Source organism: Pogona vitticeps, chromosome ZW-PAR (assembly GCF_051106095.1).
Source record: "Pogona vitticeps strain Pit_001003342236 chromosome ZW-PAR, PviZW2.1, whole genome shotgun sequence".
In the NCBI taxonomy this organism is placed as follows: Eukaryota; Metazoa; Chordata; class Lepidosauria; order Squamata; family Agamidae; genus Pogona; species Pogona vitticeps.
The window spans coordinates 800,191-826,703 of record NC_135800.1 but is presented as its reverse complement, the minus strand read 5'-3'; the positions used below and the strand labels follow the sequence as shown (position 1 = coordinate 826,703).

At 54.7% G+C, this 26,513-nt stretch overlaps 1 protein-coding gene across 1 annotated transcript in view; it reads right to left on the bottom strand.

Annotated features, from left to right (window-relative positions):
* The window catches only part of NOTCH1 (notch receptor 1), a 51,401-nt gene that overhangs the window by 8,511 nt on the left and 16,377 nt on the right, over positions 1-26,513 (bottom strand). Inside the window, exons 3-25 of the mRNA XM_072984727.2 lie at positions 21,088-21,350; positions 19,814-20,152; positions 18,908-19,030; positions 18,142-18,375; positions 17,636-17,791; positions 16,819-17,004; positions 16,231-16,344; positions 13,595-13,708; positions 11,375-11,608; positions 10,639-10,749; positions 10,139-10,331; positions 9,333-9,478; positions 8,450-8,563; positions 6,961-7,080; positions 6,317-6,469; positions 5,455-5,683; positions 4,547-4,748; positions 3,948-4,101; positions 3,528-3,712; positions 2,748-2,880; positions 2,128-2,385; positions 1,764-1,876; positions 822-1,390 (exon numbers count right to left, since the gene is read on the bottom strand). Of these exons, the coding sequence (XP_072840828.2) occupies positions 822-1,390; positions 1,764-1,876; positions 2,128-2,385; positions 2,748-2,880; positions 3,528-3,712; positions 3,948-4,101; positions 4,547-4,748; positions 5,455-5,683; positions 6,317-6,469; positions 6,961-7,080; positions 8,450-8,563; positions 9,333-9,478; positions 10,139-10,331; positions 10,639-10,749; positions 11,375-11,608; positions 13,595-13,708; positions 16,231-16,344; positions 16,819-17,004; positions 17,636-17,791; positions 18,142-18,375; positions 18,908-19,030; positions 19,814-20,152; positions 21,088-21,350 (4,443 nt within the window). The remainder of the gene's footprint in view (positions 1-821; positions 1,391-1,763; positions 1,877-2,127; positions 2,386-2,747; positions 2,881-3,527; positions 3,713-3,947; positions 4,102-4,546; positions 4,749-5,454; positions 5,684-6,316; positions 6,470-6,960; positions 7,081-8,449; positions 8,564-9,332; positions 9,479-10,138; positions 10,332-10,638; positions 10,750-11,374; positions 11,609-13,594; positions 13,709-16,230; positions 16,345-16,818; positions 17,005-17,635; positions 17,792-18,141; positions 18,376-18,907; positions 19,031-19,813; positions 20,153-21,087; positions 21,351-26,513) is intronic.

Here is a 26,513-nt window from a genome sequence, read left to right as displayed (position 1 = left end):
TTCCCACGCCCAAGAAGAAGGGCAGGTGGAATTTAAAAAATTCTGCTTGGCTATCATGGGCTCCAGCGACAGGATGCCAGATTTTGGCGGAAAAACCTCTCAACTGTTAAAGCAGTATGACAACAGGACTCGTGACCTCGGGAGGTGGTGGTGAGCCCCCCAACGCTGGAGGCCTTCAAGAGAAAATTGGACCAGATCTGCTTGGACTGGGATTCCTGCTCTGAACAGGAGGTTGGACTTGATGGCCTTAAATGCCAACGTTATTCTAGGATTCTAGGGTGACGGTGAGTTCCCAAGGTGGAAACTAAACCCTCTATTTCTCAGTCACCGAGAAGGGCAGAATTTCCCAGAATTTCCAGCCTGGTCAAGACCAAGAGGAGAGGCCCTCGGTCCTCAAAGCGGTGGCCTGCAGACCAAGACGATCCTCCGGCACACGGCTAGCGAGGCAGGTGACATCACTCCCCCCCACAACTGCTGCCCGCTATGCAGGTTCAAGACCTGATGGCCGCTGCTCGCCGCAGGGTCAAGAAGGAAGGGTGGTGGTGGACGGACAGAAGGAAGGAAGCATTGGGGGGGAGGACCGTGCGGGTGTGAATTTGCACCCCTTTTTTCAGAGGCACCCCCTGCTTCCTCCCACAACCCTCTTTTTAACCGTGCCGATGGATCAACCACACCACAAATTAGCCCAAAATAAACATTTAAACCAAGAAAATGATTTTTCCGGAGCGCAGCGATATCGTCTCCCGCCCCTTCCTCCTGGGACAACAAAAACTGCCCCCCCAAAAAATAAACCGAGGAGGGGGAGGGTGTCAGGGACTCACTTGCACTGCCCCTCCACCTTCTGGCAGTCAAAGCCATCGTAAAGGCACCCGGTGTTGTTGCACTGGGGGTCGCACTTGCCGTCGTTGAAGTACTTCCAGCACTGGAGGGACTGGGAGCAGTTCTTCCAGGGGTCGTTGAAGTTGAGCGAGCAGTCGCCCCCGTCCCAGTGGCAGGCATGGTTGTTGCACTTGGCGTCGCAGATCTTGTTGCCCGCCTGGCTGGGGCAGCCGGGGATCTCGCACTCCTCCTCGAAAGGGGGCGGCGTGATGTCCTGCCCGACGCCCCCTCGGAAGTCGTAGTCCAGGATGTGGCAGTTGAGCCCGTTGAAGTTGACGGGGCAGTGGCAGCGGTAGTGGGGGGCCTCTTTGGCGAACTGGCAGGTGCCCCCGTTGTAGCAGGGGCCCGAGTGGCAGGGGCTGTTGGAGGGGAACTGGCACTCGGGGCCCGTGAAGCCCAGGGCGCACAGGCATTTGGTACCCTTTGGGCCCGAGGCGCAGGTGCCCCCGTTCAGGCAGCGCAGGTTCCCGCAACTGCGCAGGTCGTTCTCACAGGTGGCCCCGTCCAGACCCTGGAAGGGAAAGGATGGACGCTCACAATCTGTACAGACATACAGACACACACACTCAGCAACAGGAAGAGCCAGAGTGTTGTATAAGCCTTGTGGCACAGGCGTCCAACTGCAACGCTGCAGTTGAGTCTCTGCTCGTGACCCAAGTTTTATTTCAACAGGCTCAGGTCGCCGGCTGAAGGTTCACTCAGCCTTCCGTCCTCCCAAGGTGGGTAAATGAAGTCTCTGCCTTGGTGGGAGCAATCGGTAGCAGGCATACCCGTATTTTTCCATGTATAAGACACCCCCATGTATAAGACGCCCCCTCTTTTCTAATCCAAAATTAAGAAAAATAAGTGGGGCTCTCCTCTCCCACCAAGCCCATGGCACACACCGGCGGGCATCGGCAGATGTAGCCGTGCTGGGTGTTGCTGGCCACCGCGCAGCTCCCACCGTTCCTGCAGGGCTTGTTCCGACAGCCGTCCACCACCGTCTCGCAGTGCCGCCCTGGAAAGAGGGAGAAGGGTCGTCAGTGCCCGTCAGCCTCCTTGGGGACAGCCCCGCGGCCTTTTTCTGCACCGCGCCGGCCGGAGCACCGAGCCTGAAACGGTTCAGCCCCATCCAGCACCCAACTCGCCAGAGATAACGCAACGGATAGCGTTCGCTGCATCCGCAGGTTTCAGCATCCGCGGGGGGGGGGAAGGCTTGGAACCAATTCCCCGTGGATGAGACAGGACAAAAACGCAGCTTCCTCTCACCTGAATAGCCCAGCCGACACTCGCACTTGTAATCGTTGATGCGCTGGACGCAGTTCTGGGTCCCGCGCGGGTCGCAAGGGTTGGAGAGGCACTCGTTGACGTCCCCCTCGCAGCGCTCCCCGACAAAGCCCGGCAGGCAGAGGCAGCTGTAGCCCCCCACGCGGTCGAGGCACTTCCCGCCGTTGAAGCACTTGGGGGCCACGTTCGGGCCCTCCAAGGAAGGGCTGCAGTCGTCCACGTTGATCTCGCAGTGCACCCCTGCGGGAAGGAGGAGAAGCTGTGGATCAGGAGGGGTGGCGCCCGTTTTCCTCCCTCCCAGAGAACACCGGTGAGGGAGCTCAAGAAGGGAGCCATGGCAAGGGGGGGGGGAGACTATCCTGCAGCGACAGAGGAGCCTGGTCACTGTCACGAAGGTCGGCTGCATCAAGGGATTCCTCCAGCCCCCCATTCCCTTCGTGAGGGTCCCCAGGCAACGAGCGGGCACACACACACTGCCCTATTCAATACAGCGGGACCCCCTTATCCGCTGGATCAGTATCCACTGATTCACTTCATTGTAAAAATATTCAAAGAAAAATCCGCAAACCCCCCCCCCCAAGCTCAGCCGTATTCGTTTTTACCTTGGGTTCCTGGCGGGCAAGAGCATTTGTAGGCGTTGACGAGATCGATGCAAGTGCCCCCGTTCTGACACGGGTGCGAGAGGCACTCGTTGATCGCCTCTGAGCAGTTCGCTCCATGGAAGCCCGCAACGCACTAGAGAAAGAAGGACAGGACAGCAGACCCTGGTTAGGGCTCATCCTGTAAAGCACCCTTTCTGTAGCTCTTTCTACAGTAGTATGTGTTATTGTTCCAGCAGGGCCCCAATATCCATAGTTTCACTTTTCCGCTGCCTGAAAATATTAAATAACAGACATGCCCAGAAATATGTGTTTCTGAGGTGTATTACAAAAACTAGCCACTAGAGGGAACTAGAGACTATTTTTTTTCATTCTCGTGTTTCTATATCTGTGCTTTTCTGCATGGGGGGGGGGAGGAGATTGGAACCGATCCCCTGCGGATATCGCGGTCCTCCTATAATTGCGTTTCTTCCATGTCTTTTAAAGCAAACGTCCATCACATCGCAGAACACTGCCGGGAAAGCAGAGGAATCCGGCTGTGTTCTCCGTATAGATCCAAAGACTTAAAACCAATCAAAAACCTTGCAAAGAACGGGGCGTTCCAAGATGCCACGCTAAAGAGCCCAGCTCGCCCTGCACCATCGGAAACGTTTCTCCCAGTGGTGACGCCGGGGGTACCTGCCCAGACCTGGCGTGGCAGGGGAGGCTTACGTGGGCCGAGCCCACGGGCAAGGGAACCCCTGCGCCTCCAGCCCCCGTCCCTCAGCCCCGGGGCACACATACCTCACACGAATAGCCTCCGAGATAGTCCGTGCACGTGGCCCCATTCTGGCAGGGGTTGGGGGCGCACTCGTCCACCTGTTCCTCGCAGTAGCTGCCCGTGTAGCCCGGCTGGCAGTGGCAGAAGTGGGTGTTGCCCCGGTCTATGCAGACGCCGGAACTGCGACACAGGTGGGTGACCTCCACACCTGCAAGGACGAAGCCAAAGGGGGGGGGCACCATGAGGCTCAGGTCATGGGGCGCCTGCGTTCGCACACAGCCCCAGGGGAATAGAGAAGGGGACTGGGGCTGGCACGAAACCTCCCTTCCTGTTCCCTTGCGCTCGCCCTTAAGAAAAACCCCTCTCGGATGCTCTGCCCCCAGGACGGGCTGGCAGGGAAGCGGCGAGGCGGGAAAGCCGAGGGGTCCCGAAAGAGGACCCACCTTGCTGCCGAGCGGCCACCTCGCAGGAGACGTTGGGCACGTCGCAGTACACCCCCGTCCAGCCGCTGGCGCATTCACACCGGTACAGGTTGTTGGTCTGCCAGCACTTCCCGCCGTTCTTGCAGGGCGAGGAGTCACACCAGCGCACCAGGTTCTGGGGAGGAGGGAGAAGCGCGAGCCAGTAAGCAAGGAGCCCCCCCCGCCAGGGCGTGGGTCCGTGGAGGGACGCTGCCCCCAAAAGGTGGGAGCAGCTTGTGGACAAGGAAGCCCCTGGATATTTCACTTCTGCCCGCCGACTCAGAGAACAACCCTGAGCAAGCCTCTGGCTCTCAGCCTCTAAGTCAGGGACCGCACGACGAGATTCCTTCACGAGGAGAGAAATGCGGAGGCAGTGAATGGGTTGCTCTCTTCCCCCAGGAGTGCTGGAGGAAGGCAAAGACTTGGTGAAGTGCTTTAATCCCTGAAAACTTATGGCACAATACAGCAGGACTTTCCTATCCGCAGGTTCCGTATCCGCTGCTTCACTTATCCGCTGGCTGAAAATACTACATCAGCAAACCCAGAAATACCTAATCACATGCATTTCCAGGATGTACTACCTGGCAGTAGAGTCCGGTGTAACCCTGCGGGCAGGTGCACTTGTACGTCCCGTAGCTGTCCTGGCAGGTGCCTCCGTTCAAGCAGGGCTTGGAGTCGCACTCGTTGATGTCGTGCTCGCAGTAGATGCCGGTGAAGCCGGGCGGGCACAGGCAGGTGAAGGTGTTGATGCCGTCCACGCAGGTCCCCCCATTGAAGCAGGAGCTGAAGAAGGGAAGGAAAAAGAAGCCAGCTCAACAGCTGCACACCTTCAGCCCAAACTGAAAATAATGCTCCCATTCTGCTCCCACGAACCGCAGGAGGACCCCCGTGTCTATGGGAATCGGTGTCTGCAATTTCACTTATCTGTGGTCTGAAAATATTAAAAATATTAAAACTAGAAATACCTATTTTTTGTGATGCATTTACCAGATTTCTCCACTAGAGGGAACCAGAGACCGTACTGCAGAGGTCCCCAAACCCTGGTCTGCAGGCCGGTGCAAGTCCGTGGCCTGAGCCGGACCGGGCGGCAGAGACAGACCTCCCACCACACCCCACCCTGACCCGCATGCACTCGCCCCCGCACAGCTGATTCCCATAGTCAGCCCCCCATCCCCCATCCCCACCAAGGATAATGACCCCGAAAATGCAGCCTGCTGGCCATGTCTCCAAAAGTCAACGAGGAGCAGGGCTTTTGTAGAGTTCGTGGCTCTTAACTACTCCCTTGCATCGTTTCTGTCCTACATAAAGGGAGACCTGGCAACCCAATCGTTCCTGGAAAAGCCAATTCCTCTCCCAGCGGGCAAGAGGGTTGCAGAAGGACCAGGAAAGCCAAGGATGTTGGCTCGTGCAACAGCCCAGGTCCAAGGGGGCTGAGCATCCCCAGGAGGAGAGCCAGTCCCCGCCGGGCTCCTCCCGGGCCGAGACGGACCTTTCGGTGCAGTCCGGGGTGTTGTGTTCGCAGTGGATCCCGCTGAAGCCGGAGGGGCACGTGCAGGTGTAGCTGTTGACGCAGTCGGTGCAGTTGGCCCCGTTCTGGCAGGGGCTGCTGGCGCACTCGTCCACGTCCTCCTCGCACCGGGAGCCCTGGAAACCCGCCAGGCAGTCGCAGAAGAAGCGGTTGACGCCGTCCGTGCAGGAGCCGCCGTTGTGGCAGGGATCTGAAGGGACCGGAAAGGAAGGCAGGCTCGGCTCGGCTGGCCTCCCAGAGAGCCAGGATAGCCCCGGACGGATCCTGCTCCCCATGCCTGCCCACCACGGTTTGCTTGGTGCAGAGCATCCTCCAGACCAAAGTGGTGGGCTGAGGGTCGCTGGGACCAACCCACAGAGCGGTGTGTGTTTCGTGGTGTCCAGCAGGGACTCCCAACCTTGGACGAGGACAACGCCCAGATGCCTCCAGGTGTGCTGGCCAAGATTTCTGGGAGTCGTAGTCCAAAGACACCTGGGTGTCTCAAGGTTGGGAATCCCTGCTCTCTGGACCGTGGCTTGCTTGGTCCAGATGATCTTCCAGGGGATGGTTTGGAAGGTCATCGGAAGCCGCCCAAGGAGGTCATCGGAACCCACCCCACTTTGGCCTCTCCCCGTTGGTTCGTGGACTACAACTCCCAGAAGCCTTCGCCACCCGCTGTGCCGGCCAGGCCTTCTGGGAGTTGTAGTCCAAGGACACCCCTGGTTTAGAAGGGACCTCCATCCGCACCCTTGAGTCCTCCCCTCTTCCTGGCAGATGGGGATAAAAAGCCCCTCGAGGGGAAACGGACTCTCGCCCGGCCTCCGGACCGCTTGGCCTCGCTTACTGGGCTGACAGTTGTCGATGTCGGTCTCGCAGCTGTGGCCCGTGAATCCGGGCCTGCAGAGGCACCCGTAGCCCCCATCTGTGTTCTGACAGGTGGCGCCGTTCCGGCAGGGGCTCTTCACACACTCGTTGATGTCAATCTCGCACGTCTGGCCTGAAAAGTCAAGTTCGACAAATCCGTTCGGCTGTCCGGCAAAGGGGCAAAACTTCTTCTCCTCCTGTATTGTTTTTAAAACCAAACCTCTTTCTCTCTCTCTTTTAACACCCTTTATTTATCTCTTCCTTTAAAATTTCTACCCCAACGTTCAATGTTCCATCAATCATACTCATCTCCAAGGAATACATTTCCCTTAATTATATTTTAAAGTGGTTGGGGGGGGGAGAAACGGTCAAATGAAAGAATGAAAACCATGGTGGTCGATGTGGAGTTAAAACTTCAGGAAAAAGCAGAGGAAAAACTCCCAGAGATACAGTAAGACCCCCTTATCCGCAGGTTCGGTATCCGCTGACTCCCTTATCCGCAGACTGAAAATATTAAAATCCTAGAAATGGGCTCCTTATAGAAAAGTGCAATTCAGAGCAAATATATATATATATATATATAGATCCTCAGCCTGCCCCCCCCCCCGCTGCCAAATGGGGTACCTTGCCACCCGGAAGGGCAGATGCACATGAAACTCTTGTAGTCCTCCGACTCGACGCATTCACCGCCATTCTTGCAGGGACCGTCCGCGCAAGGCGCCAGCACCTCCCGGCAGGTGGGCCCTGGAGTTTGGAAGAGCAAAAAAGGGGCCGCTTGAGCATCGCTGGGTGGCCCAGCTCCACCGCACGATGGGGGCAAGGGGATGATGGCACTTTTTGCCACGCGCCCAACGAGCCCCGGGTTGCGTCCGGGGCATGGGTGTGCCGCTACCTCCGAGGCCTTTGCGGGAGGCGTGGGTCGGGATCCGTCCCCATTCCCACAGATTTTTTAGCCCCCGGGTCCCCCAGAGCAGCCTTGGCCCCATGGCACCCTCCCAAGACGTTTCCTTTTTTTCGGGGAAGGAACCTTTCCACGCAGAGCGTCGTTTGGCGAAAAGGCCAGGTTTCCAAAGACACCAGTGCAACGAATTTCACATATTTACATTCGGGAACAATTCAGCCAACACAGACACACACACCTTCCCCGAAAGGAACATCTTTTTGAAAGGGGGAAAACAGGTTTTGACGGGTGTGTTTCTCTTCTCCTGCCCCTTGCACCCGGGTGCAACGGGCTTTCCTGTTGACAAAGCCACCTCCATTCCCACATAACGTTATCTCCTCGGCCAGTCCATGTCACCCAAAGGCCTCGTCTGTTTTCCAGAGCCCGCAGCCCCTCGCGTTCCCTGCTTTTCTCCCATGGCAACCGGCGAGGGCAGGAAAGAAGTCACCGCTTCCTCCAATTGTCCGCCGTTGCCATTTTGTGCCGCGAAAGGAAGCCGGAAACGGGAGGAAGGGAGCCGGCTCAGCAGAAATCCTAAACCCTGAAAACGGGCGGGCGGAGAAGCCGCTGATCTTCCCAGGGCACATCCTTCCGAAAGGGCTGTCAAGTGGGGCAAACGGGGTTCATTTGCAGAAAGGGGAGCTGGGCCAAAAGACGGCCACCCGTTCCATTCAGTATTTTCTTACACCACGCCCGGCTGGGTGAACCGGGCGGACGGTTCATCTCCAGTTCTAACAAACAACATTCCCCGTTTGCCGGAAAAACAGAGAATGATAGGACTGCAACAGTCGGGGGCTCCACTTGGCGGAACGATGGGATGTGTTGTTTGGGGAGGAACTCTTGACGGGATCAGGGCCCTTGAACGCCTGCAAGGGTGGGGCATGGAAATCTGTAGACCAGCCGCAAGGGGGACAAAAATTAGCAACTGATCATCTTCACTTATCCATCCATCCATCCATTGACTAACCCATCCATCCATCCATCCATCCATCCATCCATCCATCCATCCATCCATCCATCCATTGACTAACCCATCCATCCATCCATCCATCCATCCATCCATCCATCCATCCATCCATCCATCCATCCATCCATCCATCCATCCATCCATCCAATCGTGAACCCACAGAAGAAAGACTGCCAGCTTCGGGGGCGCGCTGGCGGTCCCCTTACCGGTGTAGGGCGGAAGGCAGTTGCATTGGTAGCGAGCCACGTCATCGATGCACGTCCCGTGGTTCAGGCAAGGGTTGGAGGCGCACTCGTTGATGTTGGTCTGGCAGTTGGGACCTAGAGCAGGGGAGGCACTCAGGGTCAAACCCCAACCAGCGGCCCCAGCTAGATTACGACCCAAGCTGGTTGGCCAAGATCAACTGCCCGACACAACTCAATGGGTCGAGTCCAATGACCTCCAAGGTGGGGAGAAATAGGAAATAACACACTCCGAAAGGACATTATTATTTAATTATCCATTCTGCAGAATAAGGGGGGCACGCGTGGGCTAAAACCGGAACCTCGGACATTACCGATGTGCGCTTGCATTTATCTTCCCTACTAAGCCATGTATTGCTGACCGGACCGGCATTCCTCATCTGGCTAGTAGAGCTGATTTCTGCCCTCTCACATTTAGGTTCCCAACCTTTCCTGGGCCACCCCGTCCTTGTTTTCCTTAATTCTTTCAACCACACACTCAACACCTTCCTTTCTTTGCATGAATAAAGCTCAGGGCTTGATCGGGAAGATTTCTATGACATGTCATATTTTTTTCCTGCAGCCTATGTTTGAACTTAGAAGTGGGTTTGGACCTGTTTAGGAGTCATCCGGTGAGAAAGGCCAGATTGGCTCATAAGCATGTTTAAACTTGCACGTGGGTTCAAGCATAGGTGGCAAAAAAAGCATGACACGTCATAGAAATCTCCCCCCTCTTTCTATGTTTTTTTTAATATCTAACCCAGTGCGATGGATGGACGGATAAAACCCCTCTCTCGGGTTGGGTTGGTTCTCCAGCAGGACCTACGCCAAAAGGGGCCCCAATCCCTTCTCCCCAGGGGGCACTCACCGCTGAATCCTTCCCGGCAGGTACAGATGTAGCCGCTCGTCATGTCTTTGCAGGTGCCGCCGTTGGTACAAGGGTTGGATTCGCACTCGTTGTTGTTGATGTCGCAGTGGCTCCCACTCCAGCCTGGGTCACAGTCGCATTTATAACTTTGATCAGGGAGAGGGAGAGAGAAGGGCGACCGTGAGAGAGGCTAGTGTTTACGTACCCTAGCAGTCACACATCACGGAGCTAACCTGTGTCCCTCATCTAGCTAGTAGACTGACTTCTGGTATAGTTGTCTTCTATGCTAGCCGATTTCTGCCATCTTTCTTTTATGTTTAGGCTCCTCTATCTCTATCTCTCTTTGCAAACTCATCTATAACCTTTCCCATGTCACTTCGATCTCATTTTCCTTAATTCTTGGAACCACACACTCAACACCTTCCTTTCTTCAGATGAGCAAAAGGCACGAGTTTGACGCAAAGACTTCTATGACGTGTCACACTTTCTCTGCAACCTAGACTTGGACCTCCCCAAGCATGTTTAAACATGTGTAGGAGCCATCTGGCCTTTCTCACCAGGTTCCTCATAAACATGTCAACAACCCCTTCTAAGTTCAAACGTCGGCAGCAGGAAAAAACGTGACGCGTCATAGAAATCTTCAACCGACTAATACGTTTCTTAGTCTCTAACAGGGGGAGTGGATAGAAAAAGGGTGCTACTTATATTAAGCACGGCTAGGCATAAGCAGGACTGGAAATAGATTCCCACCCGAGGAACACAGGAAAACAGCCTCGGAAGTGAACCCGAACCCCCTAAAAGCTTACCCGTTCAGCCCATCATTGCACCTCCCGTGGATACAAGGGTTGCTGTTGCACTCGTTCACTTCCGAAAGGCACATGGCGTCGTGGTAGCCCTCGGGGCAGAGGCACGTGAAGCCGTTGACGCCGTCCTGGCAGGTGCCTCCGTTGTGGCAAGGGTTGCTGGCGCACTCGTCCACGTTGACGTTGCACATCTTTCCTGCAGGGGAGAAAGAGGGCGGCAAAGAGGGCATCAGCCGAGGGGACGCCGAAGGAATCCACCCCAGCAATCAGCCAAGGGGGGCCGCCACGCACACTGGGAGTTTCAGCTGGTCCCCAAACTGGGCATGTTTCGCTTTGAGAGGAGACGACGGAGGGGAGAAAGCAGATCCCTCTAGAAAAGACTCGAAAGGCTGTCCCTCCAGAGGAAGGGCAGGATCTGTCCTTGTGCGATTCCTACAGCTGCAGGTCACAACCCGTGCCACACTTGCGTCCCCCGCTCAGCTCCCTCCCGCGCCCCTCCTCACCTGCGTATCCCGGCTCACAGGCGCACTCGTAGCCGTTGATTTTGTCGATGCATTTGCCATAATCGCAAGGGCTGTTGGCGCAGTCGTCCAGGTTGATTTCGCAGTTGGGTCCTTTCGAAAGAAAAGCAAAGGAATAAAAGGCAGGTTATAAACCCACACGTTTTTCAAGCTTTAAGCTGGATATATATTGGGGGAGCACCAGGGGGGACATGTATGTTACATTTTGTGTTTTTTTATTTTGTTTTGTTCCGTTTGTACATTAGTTGAGTTTTCTTTCCGATGTCCTGTTTCTGGCTGTTTTCTTATTTTCATGTTATTTTTGTTTTATTTTAAGCTGCAAAGTCAGGGCGGAAAGCGGACTGAAATCTTAGGAAGTTCCCTGAAAAGATGCAGAGGAGTCGGGACGACGGGGCTTCGATGCCGCGGCTGAGCTGCATGCCGCGTCCAGCAGCTAGGGAAAGTCAAAACAAATCTGACCAAGCCTTCGGAAAAGAGATAAAGTCACCTAGGGCGTTTGGTCTAGGCTTCAGAATCTGCACTGCCAGGGCACAGCCTTTTATACGGCACAGATGCGCACATAAACACGCTACAACATGCTCACCAATGACCCTTAAGGAGCACCTTCTTGCACACGGAACCACAGAAGCCCCCAAACCCGCCATGCCCGTTATGCCAAACACACAGACTCGGCAAAAATAGAGGCTACTCTGGAGGCCCACGCCGTGGCAGTTCTCACCCGTGGTCCCTTTGAGGCAGAGGCAGCTGTAGGCGTTGTTTCGGTCTTGGCAGGTTCCGCCGTTCTTGCAAGGCAGGCTTTGGCACTCGTTGATGTTGATGTCGCACCGGTGGCCGGTGTAGCCCGGCTGGCAGAGACAAGCGAAGCTGGCGATGCCATCCTGGCAGGTGCCATAGTGGCAGGGATCCGGGTCGCATTCGTCAATGTCGGTCTCGCAGTGCGGGCCGGAAAAGCCTGGAGCAGGGAAGAGGGTGGACATCGGAAGGAGAGCGTTGTACAATGAGCAGAGCTGCTGGGCGGTTTGGCGGTCTGGGCGTCTAGTTGCAGAGCCAGAGGTTGGGAGTTCGAATTCCCCCGCTGATGGCCTCTTTGACAGGGGCTGGACTGGATGATCTTATAGGGTCCCTTCCAGCTCCAGCAGTTTTAAGATGATGAGGAGGTAAACCCCTGACTGTGCGTCCTCCCAACTGGGATGATCAAAAACAGATGCTGATCCTCCCTACGTCAAGTCTTGGAAAAGGCTTCTCCTATGTCCCTGCAGACTCTGACACACACACACACACACACACACACACACCCCGCAGACAACGCGGAGCTTAGCCGCTCCCTAAAATGAAGGGAGCAGCCGAGGCCACGCGGAGATTTTTGTGGAGTGATTTCCGAAGAGGAACCCGGAGGTGTTGAGCGCTCTTAACAAGGCTAAGGAACTCGAGCTATTCCTACGATAGCTTGAGTTCAATTCAACCTTGCCTTGAGCCCAGGGGTTGGACTTGATGGCCTTTGGGGGCCCTTCCGGGCTCATTCTTCTAGGATTCTACAGGTTGGCTGCTCCAGAGCATCCTCCGTGGCCACGGCAGGCCATGTCTGCCAAGAAGCCAGGCCACATCCACCATGCAATGTCCACCCAGAAGCCAGGCTCAGATGTTCACCAAACACACACTTGTGGGCTGGCTCACCCCTCCTTGCTTGGCAGCTACAGAAGGGAAGGGACGGGACGAACACACCCCCAGGGACCTCGAACGGTGTGGCAGGGTTGGTGGCCTTCACCCTTGCAAGAAATCGCCCCGCCTGCAGAAAAGAGCTCGGCTTCTTCCCCGGAGGGAACAAAGGCTCCCTCTGGATGCACAAGGGGTCCCTCTTCTCCCTTCGCCAAAGGCTAGGGCCGGCCGCTCGCCTCCGCCCGCTGGCACGCCGCTCGGAGAGGCGGGCGGAGGATGCCAACGGGTAGGGAGGGGGCGGGGCGGGCGGCTGGCCTCTCCGCCGAGGGATAACAGCAGCTGAGAAGCGCCGGACGGAGGGGAGGAAGGGGGGAAGAGGACAAAAGCATGGAGGAGCGGTGGAAGGAGGACAAAGTGAGGCTTTGAGGGCACATCCCTCCCCTCGTCGCCATGAAATCCACACATCGCAGCTTTTCATCGCAGCTCCCGCCCGGCCGGGACCCTCATTAGAGTCTGCTCAGCTGGAAGATTTCTGGCGGGAGACTCCTTCACAAAAGCCCCACTGTTGGCGGCCGGGGAGGAGGGGGGGGCGGCCCCGATGGCGTCCGGTTTTTGTCCAGGCGCTCCTCCAGTTTCACTCCTCTCTCTCTCTCTCTCATGCACGCGCGCGCACCCAACCCTGTGCCTCGGGAGATGAAGCTGGCTGGGTTTTTTTTTTTGTCCTTCCTCTTTCTCCTCCGCCAAGGCGAGGGGCCGGAGGAGAGGGGAGGCCGTGGGGCGCACACCCACGGAGAAAAGGAGCCCCCAACTGCCGCCCTGGCCGTCTTGGGACGGAGCCAGGATGGAAGGAGGGGTGGCCTCCTCGTATCCGGTGCCCCAGGCGGCCAAAGAGAGAGAAAACAGGCACAAGGGGGTGGGAAAAGGCAGTCCTCTTGTGCCAAAGGTCTTGGGCGCCCGGCCGCGAGAGGCGGGCATTGCGCCCCTCAGAAGCCCTGGATTTGCTCCCCACTTGCTCCACAAACCCCCAACCTCTGCAGCCCAATCCCTAAACCCCTGAGCTAACCCCAGCCGGCTAAATGACTGAAACCTTAATATGGATGTTTCCCATCGTCAACCTCACCTTAGAACTGCTAGACCTGGAAGGGACCCTATGAGGTCATCCAGTCCAGCCGCGGTCAAGGAGGCACCGTGGAAGATTTGAACTCCCCAACTTCTGGCCCCACAGCCCGAGACCTTCGCCACTGAGCGATCCTGCAAAGGGTTTTTTTTTCTGGTCACCTACCTTCTGTACATTCGCACGTGTAGGCGTTGGGACCATCCACGCACTTGGCTCCATTCTTGCACGGCGTGCTGGCACATTCGTCAACGTCGTACTGGCACAAGTGGCCGTTAAAACCTGCCGGAGAGCAAAAGGGGGGGAGGAGAGAGAGGAAAGGGCTTAAGTTCCAGGATCCGCTCCATCTCTGGCCCGCGGCCCAAAATGCCAATAAACCCGAGACCCTTCAGGGGACTTGAATACAAGCCCGACAAATAGCAAAGGCTTCTCCGTGGAAGCAGAGAAACACCCGCCTTTGCCCGAGTCACCTCCGGCGAGCGGAGAAATCCTGCTGGCGATTAAAAGAAAACGAGATGAGGTGGTTGAGTTCCTCCCAAATTGACTAACGGAGCTGGGGGGGGGGAAACGGACGGACGGACACTGCTGTGGTTATAGCTATGAAGGAGGGGTATGGGCACCTTGGAAAGAAAGTCGTTTGAAACACTACACCGAATATTTCCAAGACATCATTGTATCCTTGTGCTCTCTCTTACAAACATTTTCTGCCCAAGGACGCAACGTCGGCTCAGATGCCCCCGTGACACAAGATATTTTGCTTCTGACAAACTGGGGGGGGGGAGAGAGAGAACGAACAGCCTCCCTCCCGGAGCAATGCCCTAAAAATGTCAAGAAATGTGAAATGCGCATTCACGGAGGGGGCCTGCCGCGTATTGCCCAGACTCTCTCGCCCCCCCGTCCCTGCCTTTTCTGGGAGCCTTCGGCAGAGGCTTGGAAAAGTGTGCCCCACATCTCTGGCTGCCTGGCCCCCTTTTCAGTTGCTCCACTTGGCCAGATGCCCAGAGCGACAGCCCTCCGGGAGGTTTTTCTCCTCCCGAGCGACACAAGGGGTTTCTCGGCGCTGGGAAGAAGCACTGCTGCAGAAATCACAATGGGCAGGCACATCCGCACGCAAACGCACACACACACACACACACTTCCTCGAAGACCCGCAAGTGTCGTCCGGCTCTGTTTTGCAGGCTGCGGTTTTATCTGGCCCTCAGTAAAACTCAAAAACAAGCGTGTAATTTTCGGAACTGCACAAAAACTTGGCCCACAGCTTGAAGCGGACGAACCGTCATCGAAAGCTAGTTGTCTGTGGTTTGCTTGATTTTTTTTTTAAAAAAGTGATCTAATAAAGGTATCGCCTCCTCCTGCGTCGGTGTGGCTTTGGAGACCCACGTAGCCCTTTGCTAATTTTTGCAAAACAAAACTTGGGGAGTCTTTCAGCCTGCAGTGGACAGAGAACCCCTTAAGCGATTCTTTCCCGGCTCCCTCGCGCAACCCTTTCCCATCAGGAGACACCAAAAAAAGTTGAAGGAAAGAGCATGCCGATGCAGATCTTATGCACACTTAAGGGCTGTTGAGGTTTGGACCCTCGTTGCCGGCATTGCCGAGTTGCTAAACGAAACTCCACAGAGCGACTTCCTACGAAGGCATGGGCAAAAATCTCCCATATTTGTGCCGTTTCTGGATTCTGTCCAACTGGTTTTCCGTCCGGACTCCGGTGGTGGAGTTTTACCAGGCCTCCGTCGCCATGGCAACCGCTGCCTGGGATTCTGAATGAGCCAAGGCGCCCGGGCTCTGAGAACATCTTATTTACATCTCCCGAGGAGCCCTGGCCTCTCCAACTTCAAAAAAAAACACAAAACTTTGTTTGGCGGCTTAGCCAGCCTTCTCCTGGTCTCCTGGCATATCCCATGGGCTTTGACGGCTTTTGGAAATCCGCCTCGGCCCCTCCATCCTGCGACTTCCCGAACTTGGGGAGGGGGCCCCCTTTTCAAGTGCAAAGCTGCTTGGCTGGAGTTATTTAAATGGGCCCTCGGTCTGCCTCTCGCTCCCTCTCCCCTCCCCAAACCCCTGCGTCCAGACAGAAGGGAAGCAGAATTTATCTTGAAGGGCCTCCCTTTACGCCGAAGGCTTCTAAGACAAGGAGGGGCGGGTGCGTCCTGTCCCAAGTTGAACACAAGTTGGGAAAAGTTTTGAAAAAGACGGAAAGTAATGCCCATCCCATTTCCCGACTGCAAAGGGTCGGCACACACCCTCAGCGAGGCAGCGGCCCCCCACCCCACTTCCGTCGGCATGCCCAAAGAAGCCGCTGACCTGCAGAGGTACGATTATCTCACACGCCGCCGAGCTGGAAGGCACCATAGATAGTCGAATCAGCGGATACGGAGCCCGCGGATAAGAGAGTCCTAGAAGGGTCTGGCTGTGGAACCAAACCAGCTGCAGTCCCACTGAGCATGGTGGACCCCATGGCAATGCCTAGCCCTCCCTGTGGTGCCCAGAGGTGTACCCACTGTGAACACAGAGGACTTGTGTAGCCCCTGTGCCTGGCAGCTTTTCCGAGGGAGATCAAAAGGATTCCCCCAAACCGTTCAGTGTTAACTTGCACACCCCAAATATTCCCTCTCAATTTCTCTCTCTCTCTCTCCTGAATTTGCAGAAACATATCGAAGTGGAGAAGGCACGTTCTCCCCCCAGGCGCCCCCTTGGAGTGGGCTTAAATCCATCAGCCAAGCCTTGCCTGCGGGCGGAGGATTAACTTCATCCCTTTTCCCACTACAAAGACGGAGCCGAAGGCAAAGACGGATCGATGCTCTTACCGACGGGACACTCGCAGGAAAACTCGTTGATCTTGTCCACGCATTTCCCGTTGTGGAGGCAGGGGCTGCTGGCACATTCGTCCGTGTTGATTTCGCAGTAGACCCCTTCGTACCCTGCGGGAGGAGGAGGAGAGGTGGAAACAAGGTGATTTCCTCCCTGCGTGCTAGGAAAACGCGCGTGAGCCCAGGACAGCCTTGGTCTGTCCCTGGATCATGCGTTAAGCAGCTCCACCGGTCTTGGCAACCTTCGGCTTTAAATAAGACTCTCCCCAAAAAAAGGCAGCCAAGCGCTGACTTGCCCTTCTAGGTGGTAAGGAAAGATCTTCCCTGGGAGTCTAAATATATATCCATAGGCTGGCTTTGCATTGTTTTCCGCTTCTGTTTTCGCAACTCCTTGGTTTCCGTCGACAAATTACCCGGGAAATAATTCTCTCAAATGGGGAGAAATTAAGGAATCAAATAAATCAACAAATGGGCCGCCTTTAAGCATCTAAGTTTGGAGAGATGGATTTGTTTTTGTGTATCTTTTGTGTATGTTTTCCGGTGGAGAGGCAGGGTAAACCGATCTGTACCGAAGCGGGGCCTTACCTGGCATGCAAATGCAATGGAAGACACCAATCTGGTCCAGGCAGGTGGCATCATTTTGGCAAGGGTTAGAAGAGCACTCGTTGACGTCGATCTCACAGCGCGGTCCCGAGTAGCCCTGTTGGCACTGGCACTGGAAGGATCCCTCCGTGTTGATGCACTTCCCAGCGTGCTCACAAGGATTGGCGCCTAAGAAATTGGAGGTGGAGGGAAAATGTCAGTGCGATCATGTCTGCTGGAAGCTACGGTTCATGGCCACTAAAATATCTCTCTCTCTCTCTCTGTTAAATGGAAAAGCAGTGATGGGAGACACCCAGTGTCCTCAGAGAAGCCAGGACTGGGGGAAAGTATTAAACACTAATTAGCTCTTCCTGTGTCTATTCGGTCTGTCACCAGATCCATTAAATCAATTCAAATCCATCCATCCACTGGAATCGACTTAATGGTGCTGGTGGCAGACCAAAGAAACAGAGAGGGAGTTAATTAGCGTTGAATAAACATGTCCTTGAAGAGATAGGACAGGCTGAAACGCGTTGGGCATTTTCCACTGAAATAAAGAACGCCCATCCATTCTACATCCGGGGGATGGTGGTTCCCCTTCTTTTTTGACCTAAGATGTCAGTGGAGGGGCCGGTCCTTGTCCTGACTGACTCGCTAAGGGCTACGGCTCCCTTCCTGTCCCTTATCCTGCTTTTCCGCCCATCCCTCTCGGTCCAGGAGTCAACTGGCCGGAAGCCCTTCCCGCTGGTTCCCTCTCGCTCCCTCTCCGAGATCCCGCCTGAAGGCCACCCCCCACAGAGGATCGAGACCGAGGGCTTACCCAGGGAGCACTCGTCCACGTCTTGGGTGCAGTCGGGCCCCATGTAGCCGGACGGGCAGGTGCAGATGGCCTTTCCAGTGACCGGGTTGGTGTCGCAATTGGAGCCCTCGTTGCAGGGGTTGCTGATGCAGGCATCGCTGAGGTGGCACAGCAGTCCTGCGGGGGAGAACGAGCGGAGGGCTCGAAAGGGGCGTGCATGGCTCCTCTGGAGGAGGCTCTCCCCAAAACGCCCAAAGCCGGATGCCCTGGCTCCAGCCACCCACAAGAGAGGGGACCTGCCCGGCCCAACACACTCCTCTTGCTCGGAAGGAAAGCACGACCTCTCTGCTGAAGGCACGCTTCCCGATCCATGGCCACGCAGAGCGAGACTTGGCTGATGTTCACTCCGGGGGATCCTTCCAGCCTCCAGGCTACCCCGTGCCGAGAAGCCGGGACCCTTGCGTTCCCTGCTGTCCCTCCGTGGCTTCTTCCCCCCCACCGTGCCCCGTCCACCCCTCGGCTCTCACCGGTCCGCCCGTGCGGGCACTCGCAGTAGAACGAGGCCACCCGGTCGTGGCAGGTGGCGCCCATAAAGCAGGCGGCGCTAGCGCAGTCGTCGATGTTCTCGCTGCAGTCCTCGCCCGTCCAGCCGTTGACGCAGACGCAGTTGTAGCCCCCGTGGGTGTTGTGGCACGTGCCGCCGTTCTGGCAGGCGTTGGGGATCAGCTGGCACTCGTCCACGTCCTCCGTGCAGTACTGGCCTGGGGGAGGATGGGAGAAATAAACAGTAACCTGGCCGTTGGTCCATGCACTATGGCCGGCCACCTTCACGTCCGCTCTGCTAGAGCCCGTCCCCCAACATTGCATGGCATAAAGCTATACCGCAGAGGAACCAGACAGAACCGAAGATCAAATCCAAATGCTAATCCCAATGAGACCGGACTCATTGACTCAATGGCAACCCTTACGTAAGCCCCAGGGATTCAGTGGGTCTACTCTGATGGGATAAGCATTTGGATTTAAGCTTACCGATATGAGCTTTTTAACATCTCAAGCCCCGAACATTCAGATCCAGAGATAATATTATGGTTTGGGGCTTCAGAGGTTGGCCAACAGAAAGGATGAGGTAGAATCCAGGAAGTCATAATTTGTGAAATTCCACGTATGTAAAAACTCCTCTCATTAAGGTGCTCTGTTTAAAGTGAGAAGGGCAGCGTTTTTTTTGGGGGTGGGGTGCTGGAAGGCGCCTTCCCAGTTTCAGGGTCCTCTCTCCAAAGCCCCCCCCCCGCTTACCTGTCCATTCAGGTAGGCACTGGCAGTTGTAGGTGTTCACCCCATCGACACAAGTGCCTCCGTTCTTACAACCGTTCCCTGGGCAATCGTCAATGTTTTCCTCGCAGTTCTGACCAGCAAAACCTTGACAGTCGGAGAGCGAGAGAAAGGGAGAGGGAGGGAGAGAACAGACCTGCTTTAGCCACACGATTAACCCCTCCAAACCATGGATGGATGGATGGATGGATGGATGGATGGATGGATGGATGGATGGATGGATGGATGGATGGATGGATGGATGGATGGATGGATGGATGGATGGATGGATGGATGGATGGATGGATGGATGGATGGATGGATGGGTTAGTCAATGGATGGATGGATGGATGGATGGATGGATGGATGGATGGATGGATGGATGGATGGATGGATGGATAAGTGAAGATCAGTTGCTGCTTTTTGTTTCCTCCTTTTTTTCTATGCCAAGCCAAGCCATCGTTTGACAAACAGTATCATCCTTCTAGCCAGCCTGAGCTAGCTAGAAGAGGCTGCCCCACAACGGTAGAAGCCTCAGATAAGATTTGCTGGCAGTTAAGAGATGGAAAATTTTAAAAAAAACAGAGGACTTTATTCTGAAGAGCCCAGCACACCAAGCCCTCCCACGCTCTTATCTTGAGAAGGGACTTTTCCACCCTAGAAGGCCCCGGGCAGGATAAGGTCACTCAGTGTCCAGGAAACCCACAAGGCAAGACGGAGCGGCCCTGGCCATCACGCGGCACAAGAAGTGGCCAGGTGGGGGGGGGAGGCGCAGGATGGGGTGTCGAGTCATAGCACTCGCCGTCAAGTCCGAGTTAAGCCACACTTGCTTTGAACTCGGTCGTGTGTTTTTCCAACCAGCCCCCCTCCAAAAAAACCCCCCATCCGTACCTGGAAGGCAGGCGCATTCGTACGTGGTGTCTCCGGTCTGGCGGCAGGTGCCTCCGTTTTGGCAACGGGAAGGGTTGCAGGGGACGTAGAGGTGCTCGCAGTTCTGGCCGGTGTAGGCTGGCCGGCAGTGGCACTGGTAGGAGCCGATCTCGTTGACGCAGGTCCCGCCGTTCTTGCAGGTGAGGGGGTTGCGGCTGCACTCGTTGATGTCCTCTTTGCAGGTGGCGCCGTGGAAGCCCGCCGTGCACTTGCACACGTAGCTCGACTCGAAAGGCACGCACTGGCCGCCGTTGGCACAGGGGTTGGAGGCACAGGGGTTGGCCTGTTGGCACGTCTTGCCTGGGGATCAAACACAGAGGATGCCCCCTATTAATGGAAGAAAAGTCCCCGTCCCATGAGATGCCCCCCCCCGGGTGACCCGGCTGAAAGGCCAGAGGCGGATCCAGACCATTTGAATGCACGGAGGACTCCGCTCCCAGTTGTGTGTGTGTGTTGTTGTTTTTTTAAAGTCACAACGTTCAGCAGGACAGCGATGGTCCCAGTCGAGAACACCGGGCAGGATTCTGCTGGTGCAACGGAGTCTCTTTCAATGGGGTTGCCCTGCCCATAAAGCGGGCACTTGGCACCGTTCAGAGTCTCCGGTCTTCTCCGCACAGAAAGCGTGTCTGGTCTGCCAGGTTTCTTGATTTATTTTATTTAAAATATATTTTTTTACCCCACCTTATTCCTGAAAAAGGACCCATTATTGCAGCCACAAAAAAAAGCAACATGTAAAGCGAAAACAATGACTCGACCACGTTGGTTTGTAACATGAAACGACAATATTTAAAGCTAAGAACGGGAAGTATACAAACGTTAAAAGGGGACAGAACAACGCCGCTGAGAAACGGTAAACAAAAGCAATACTAGAAACACTTTCAAAGGAGTCAGACACAATTCCTTTAAAAAAACATCCCACTCAGGCAGCCCGTCATTGAGGGAAAGCTTGCCTGGAGAGAAAGGTCTTGGTCTGCTTGTGGAAGGACAGCCAAGAAGGGACCCAGCCCGGCCTCTAGTGGCAGGGAGTTCCAGAGTCTGGGAACAGCCACCAAGAAGGCCCTCTCTTACGTGTCACTTCTGAAGGTGGTGGGACTGAAAGAAAGGCCTCTCCTTATGAACTTAACATCTGAACAGGCTCACAAACGGAAATGTGAGAAATTTTAATTTTATTTTTTGCAGATAGCTTGGACCCAAGGTTCAAAACTTGTGCGTGTGTGTGTGTGTGTCTACCTTACCTGACCAGCCCGGGGAGCAAGAGCACTTGTACTCGGTCAGCGTGAGGAGGTCACAGGTCCCCCCGTTGCGGCAGGGGTTGCTAAGGCACGCGTTCTCCTGAGGAGTAAGGCACAGCTTGTCGGTGTAGCCCAGGCGGCAGGCGCAGGTGTAGTCGGCGGTGTTGCCGTGGACAAAGGGGTGGCAGGTGCCCGCGTTCTTGCAGGGGGAACTGAGGCACGGATTGGGCAGCTGGCACCGTTGGCCGATGAAAGAGCCCGGGCATCTGAGGAGAAAAAATACAGAACGGCCCTGTCAGGATGAGGCCGGCAGCGTCTCTCTCTCTCTCTCTCCACAGTCCAGCCACTGAGGCTCCATCTGCGGTTACTGACGAACTGGAAAGTTTTTCAGTGTTACCTACAACCGCCCTGCAGAGTAGGCCGGTGCGTGATCTCCAAGCGACGACGGAGGGACCGAACGTTAAAGACCGACCCCTGGCTCACGCAAGGAGCGGAAAAGTGAAGCAGAAACCCCAGGAAGGACGTCTGTACTCGAGTGGCTTTTCCAAACCACCACGTCCGAGATCGCTGTTGAATTTCATTGCTATCATTTATAATTTCACGTGGATTTCCCTGTGAAAGGCCCCCTTTGGGGAAGGGCGAAGCGACCCAGAAAAAAAAGAAAGAAAGGCAGACAAACGAACCCCAGCTTCCGGTTGCTTCGGGCGTTACGAAGAACAAGCAAATCGCCAAGCCAGAAGCGGGATGGCCAACAGCCACTGTTGACATGGAAGTGGCCGTACGATGCATCAGAAGGTCACCGGCTTAAGAGGACCACTGCCCTACAAATGACTGAGGTAGACTGCCTTGGCAGCAGGGGGTTCTGCTCAATCATCCTGTCTCATAGCCTCTACACGGGTCTTGTCAAAAATTTCCTAAATTGAGGAGGCATGCTAACTTAAATTGAAGATTCCCCAATTGACAGGTCAGCGGTGGAAGATTCCCTAAGGGGCTTTGCACCCATGACAATCTTGTTTGGTATGTATCCTGCAACTCTCTATTTTGCTGCACCACACACACACACAGACACACACACACACACACAGACACACACCCTGTAAAGTTGGCCGCCCCAAAGAGATGCAAACTTCCAACTATCCTCCTTAGAAGAAGGACCATCAGGAGAGAAAGCAGGCCTCTCCCCTCCTCCCCGGCTTCTTCTCCTCCCCCCCATTTTCTTTTCTCCGCCAGCATCCGCGTTCTGATGGCATTTGTCGGAGGGCGCGTGAGAATCGGCTGCCGTCTGAGGACCTTCAGCGTTAATGAGATGGCACGATCCGGACCCAGTGAAAAGAGGAAGGGGGGGGAATTGGAAACAAATAAACAACAAAAAAAAACCCACCACCGGGCAACGCAACGAAACCAGGGCATCTGCTGGGCAGACAAAAGGTTGGGGAGAGCAGGTGTGCATGTTAATGAGGGGGCAGCAGCTGCCCAAGAGCCCGAGGAGGGGGGGCCAAGAGGGGGGTGGGGAGAGCCCGGAGGCCCCCCTCCCCACGAAACGCTTGGCTGGGGGAATTCAGCCTCAGAAGCAAGCCTGTTGCTGGCAGGAGAGGAACCAGGGTGGGTGTTTGTGTTCTCGCTCGCAAAGGCGGAGTGTTTGTGCGCATTCTGTGGCCAGTTCCCTTCTAGTCCTCCAGGGAAAAAGACCCAAGGGGTCCGACCACAGATTCGGTTCCAGCTGTGGCCTCACCGTCCCTCGGGTTCAGACCAGCCGGGACGCGCAGCCGGCCAGGGGACGGCTCACCCCTCCAGCCGCGTCTTGAGCATCTTAAAAACCCCACCAGGTGCTCCGAAAAGGGTTGGAGACCCCGCGCTAGCAAACAAACCAGGACACATGGACACGCCCTCATGCACAGATGCACACACACACACACCCTTTCTCTCTTTAACTGATGCTAGAAAGCGGACTGTCTTTCAAACAACCAGCTGGCGGCTGTTTCTCTTTTTTTGCTTCTGCTCTGCTCAGACGAATCCAATGAGCCAAAGAAGCGAATCTTCCCACAGCCCGGCCTCGCGCCTTTTTTCTAGAACATGGACCTCAAGTTACTCTTGCACTCAAGGCAACTGCACCCAGATGTGTGGATGGGTTGCCCCCAGGAGCCAGATGTTTAAGAGGTGAGGACATCAAGAATAATACTCTAAGCATGATAAAGACTCAGTCCAGTGCCCCCCCCCCCTCATTCTATCATCAGGTTGAAATCATCAAACCTAAAGCAACTCCGTGTGTATCTGTGATCTGCAAAAAGCATACAACACTTCCGTTTTTCCACATGAAACGGCTTTTTCTTTTTTGGGGGGGGGCAGGCATAAAAACAAAGCCAAATAAAATCAGCAGGAAACTGTGGCCACGCGTGGCGAGGGAGAACACACGGTCACGCCGCGTGAACCTAAGCTGCGAGGCAGGATGTCGGAGAGGAGCCTCCATCCACCTGTAGCTACGGATCGCCTGAAGACGTGAACCGTGCCCACAAAAGCTCGCGGGAAAATAAGAGCAGTTGGTCTTTAACAACGTTTTCCCTCTCCTCTGTTTTGCTTTTGTTTTGGACTGATATTGCCCACCAAGATCTTGATCCTAACCCGCTGTTTTTGAAAGGCGACAGATGTATCTCAACGGTAATGCATTTAAGCCTCTGTGTGGAAGGGGGGAAAAAAAGAAAACTTTGCGGTTTTGGGGTTTTTTTTTTTTGTTTGTTTTGCTGGCACAAAAATCACGTAACGGCCGGCAGTGATATCATCATAACCGCAGGACAGGCAACGCAAGATAGGTCCTCTCCGTTCATAACTTTAAAAGGGCCCAAGGCGGTTTACACCATTAAAAGACAAAGTCGAAGGCTTAAGAACACTAAATCTACAAATTTTTTAAAAGGGATCAAACAAATGCCACACTAAAAATGGTAAACAAAAAATAATACTAGAAACACACGCAAAGCAGTGAGACACAACAATCCATTTTTTAAAAAATCCATCAGGCAGCCAGTCAATTAAGGGAAAGCTTGCCTGAAAAGAAAGGTCTTTGCCTGCTTGCGGAAGGAGAGCAAAGATGGGGCCAGGCGGGCCTCCAGTGGCAGGGAGTTCCAGGGTCTAAAGGAGCAGCCACAGAGAAGGCCCTGCCTTGTGTCCCCATCAGACGTACAGCGCCTTCCAGGAATCCAGCCGGGGGGCACCTCAGGCTGGTGGGGTCCCCTTTTCATAATTTCCAAGAAATTCACAGAACGCTTAGACAAAGGTTCCAACCCAACTTTTGGGGGGAGGCTCAGAAGCCCTGCGGACTTTGGGAGGGTCACGCCTCGGAAAAGCCGGAAGGGATTCCCCTTTAAGGAAACAAGAGCCTTTGGAGGACAATCCCAAGTCAAAGACGGCTCAGGGTCTCTTTCACAAGGGCACCCCCCCCAAAAAAAACCGGCTTTTCTTCCCCTACTTCAACATTTCCATTGTTTTATGGCTTTCCTGCCATTTTAACAGCAACAGGTTTTCCCTCTATAGAAATGCTGCCTCTAAACCCCATCCCAAGGCAGATGTTTTGTTGACCTTTCACCCCGGGATTAATTCAGAAGGTTTGTCGCTTTCTTTCAGAGCGGCCAGCTGCCATCTGCCACCTCAGGACAGATGCCATCCACACGCACACCACTGCCCCTCCTCCTCCCCTCTTTCCTCACAAGGAGACCCACCCACCCCACCCTCTCCACAGTCCCAAGTTACGAAAGGGTACCCCCCAATGTCCATGGCATGGAAAACTCCATCCTGGAGGCAGATAAAATTTGGATTTAAGTGGGAAATCGAGCCAGGGAGGAGAAATTTTTGCAGCGTTTTGGAAAAACCGAATTTCGTCCAAGGGGCCAGAGGAGTTTCGGAGTGCCGCTCGTGAAGCCCATTTCGACATTAAAATCCAATTCTTAAGAAGTGCTGCTGGGAAACAGCATAGAAATCCAAAAAGCAAATAGAAGTCTTGTCGGAAATGTATTCCCGGCTAGGAATATTCGACATCGAGCATCTACAAAGCCCCAGTGGAGGAGGAAATAAGCAGGTCAGAAAGGATGGGGCTCCCAAACCTGGTGATGGCCATTGTTATCTTTTGGAATTACAGTGGTGCCTCGCTAGACAGTTACCCCGCATGACAGCTTTTTCGCTAGACATTGACTTTTTGCGATCGCTATAGCGATTCGCAAAACAGTGATTCCTATGGGGGAATTTCGCTGAACAATGTTTGGTCCCTGCTTCGCAAACCAATATTCGCTAGATGACGATTTTGACAGCTCCCTCCATGCTTGCAAAACGGGTGTTTTCAGGACCTAAGCTTCGCAAGACAGCTATTTAAACAGCTGATCGGCGGTTCGCAAAACGGCTTTCCTATGGCCAGTCTTCGCTAGACAATGACGATTCTTCCCCATTGGAATGCATTAAACAGGTTTCAATGCATTCCAGTGGGGAAATGCTTTTCACTAGACGATGATTTCGCTAAACAGCGATTTCAGTGGAATGGATTATCATCGTCTAGCGAGGCACCACTGTATAAAGGTTCCAGATTAAAGCATGCAAGGGAGAACCAAGGTCATGGTCCTTTAATTAGACTCCCCTGTGTGTGCAGAAATTAAACAGAGACCAGGAGCTGAGGTTCTCCGTCTGCTCCTTGGGCAACTAGTAACGACATGGCCAGGTAATCCCACGGTTGAGCACCTGTCCCTCCCTCAAAGTCTGGGCCCTCCTGATAACAGCTATCACCTGCTCCAAGATTATGAAGTCGCTCTGCTCTTCCAGGTGCTGTTTTATGGACCGTCCACCTCGCCTCCTCTCTCCGGAGCTTAATGATTGCTTTGCCTCCCCCAGATTCAGAGGCTCAAAGTTTACAGCCCGCCGGCAAGTTAGTAATAATAATAATAATAAAATGTGCCTACAGCGCTGGCCTTCCCTACACAGCCCCCCCACCCACCACCCCCAGGAGAAAGTCTGGCATCACCGTTTGGCTTAAAGATTAAAAGACAACGGCTTTCAGCGGGTTTTCTGCCACCAGATAAAAAAATTCCAGCAGCCCTTGCTAAGGAGACTTTTATGGCACTCATCAAAGGGGCTTGCCGGCTCAGGAGGAATTGCACGCAGACAGAAGTCACACCAGTGAAGTAACAAGAATGGGCGGGTGTTTGGAGGAGGCGGAGAAAGATCCTCTGACTTCCAAGTTCCAAAGCGCAGGTCTCCAGAGGACGGGATAAACTCAGCTCGCAAATCCAGATGTTTATCGAATTGTAGAGCCGTGGAGTTGGAAGGGGACCTCGAAAGCCATCAAGTCCAATCCCAATGGAAGCAGATCGGACGGCGGTCCAGTTTTCTCTTAAATGCACGAGCAGCGAGGCCCCCCCAAAGGAGGCACAGAGGCAGGAAGTGGGGTGCATGCA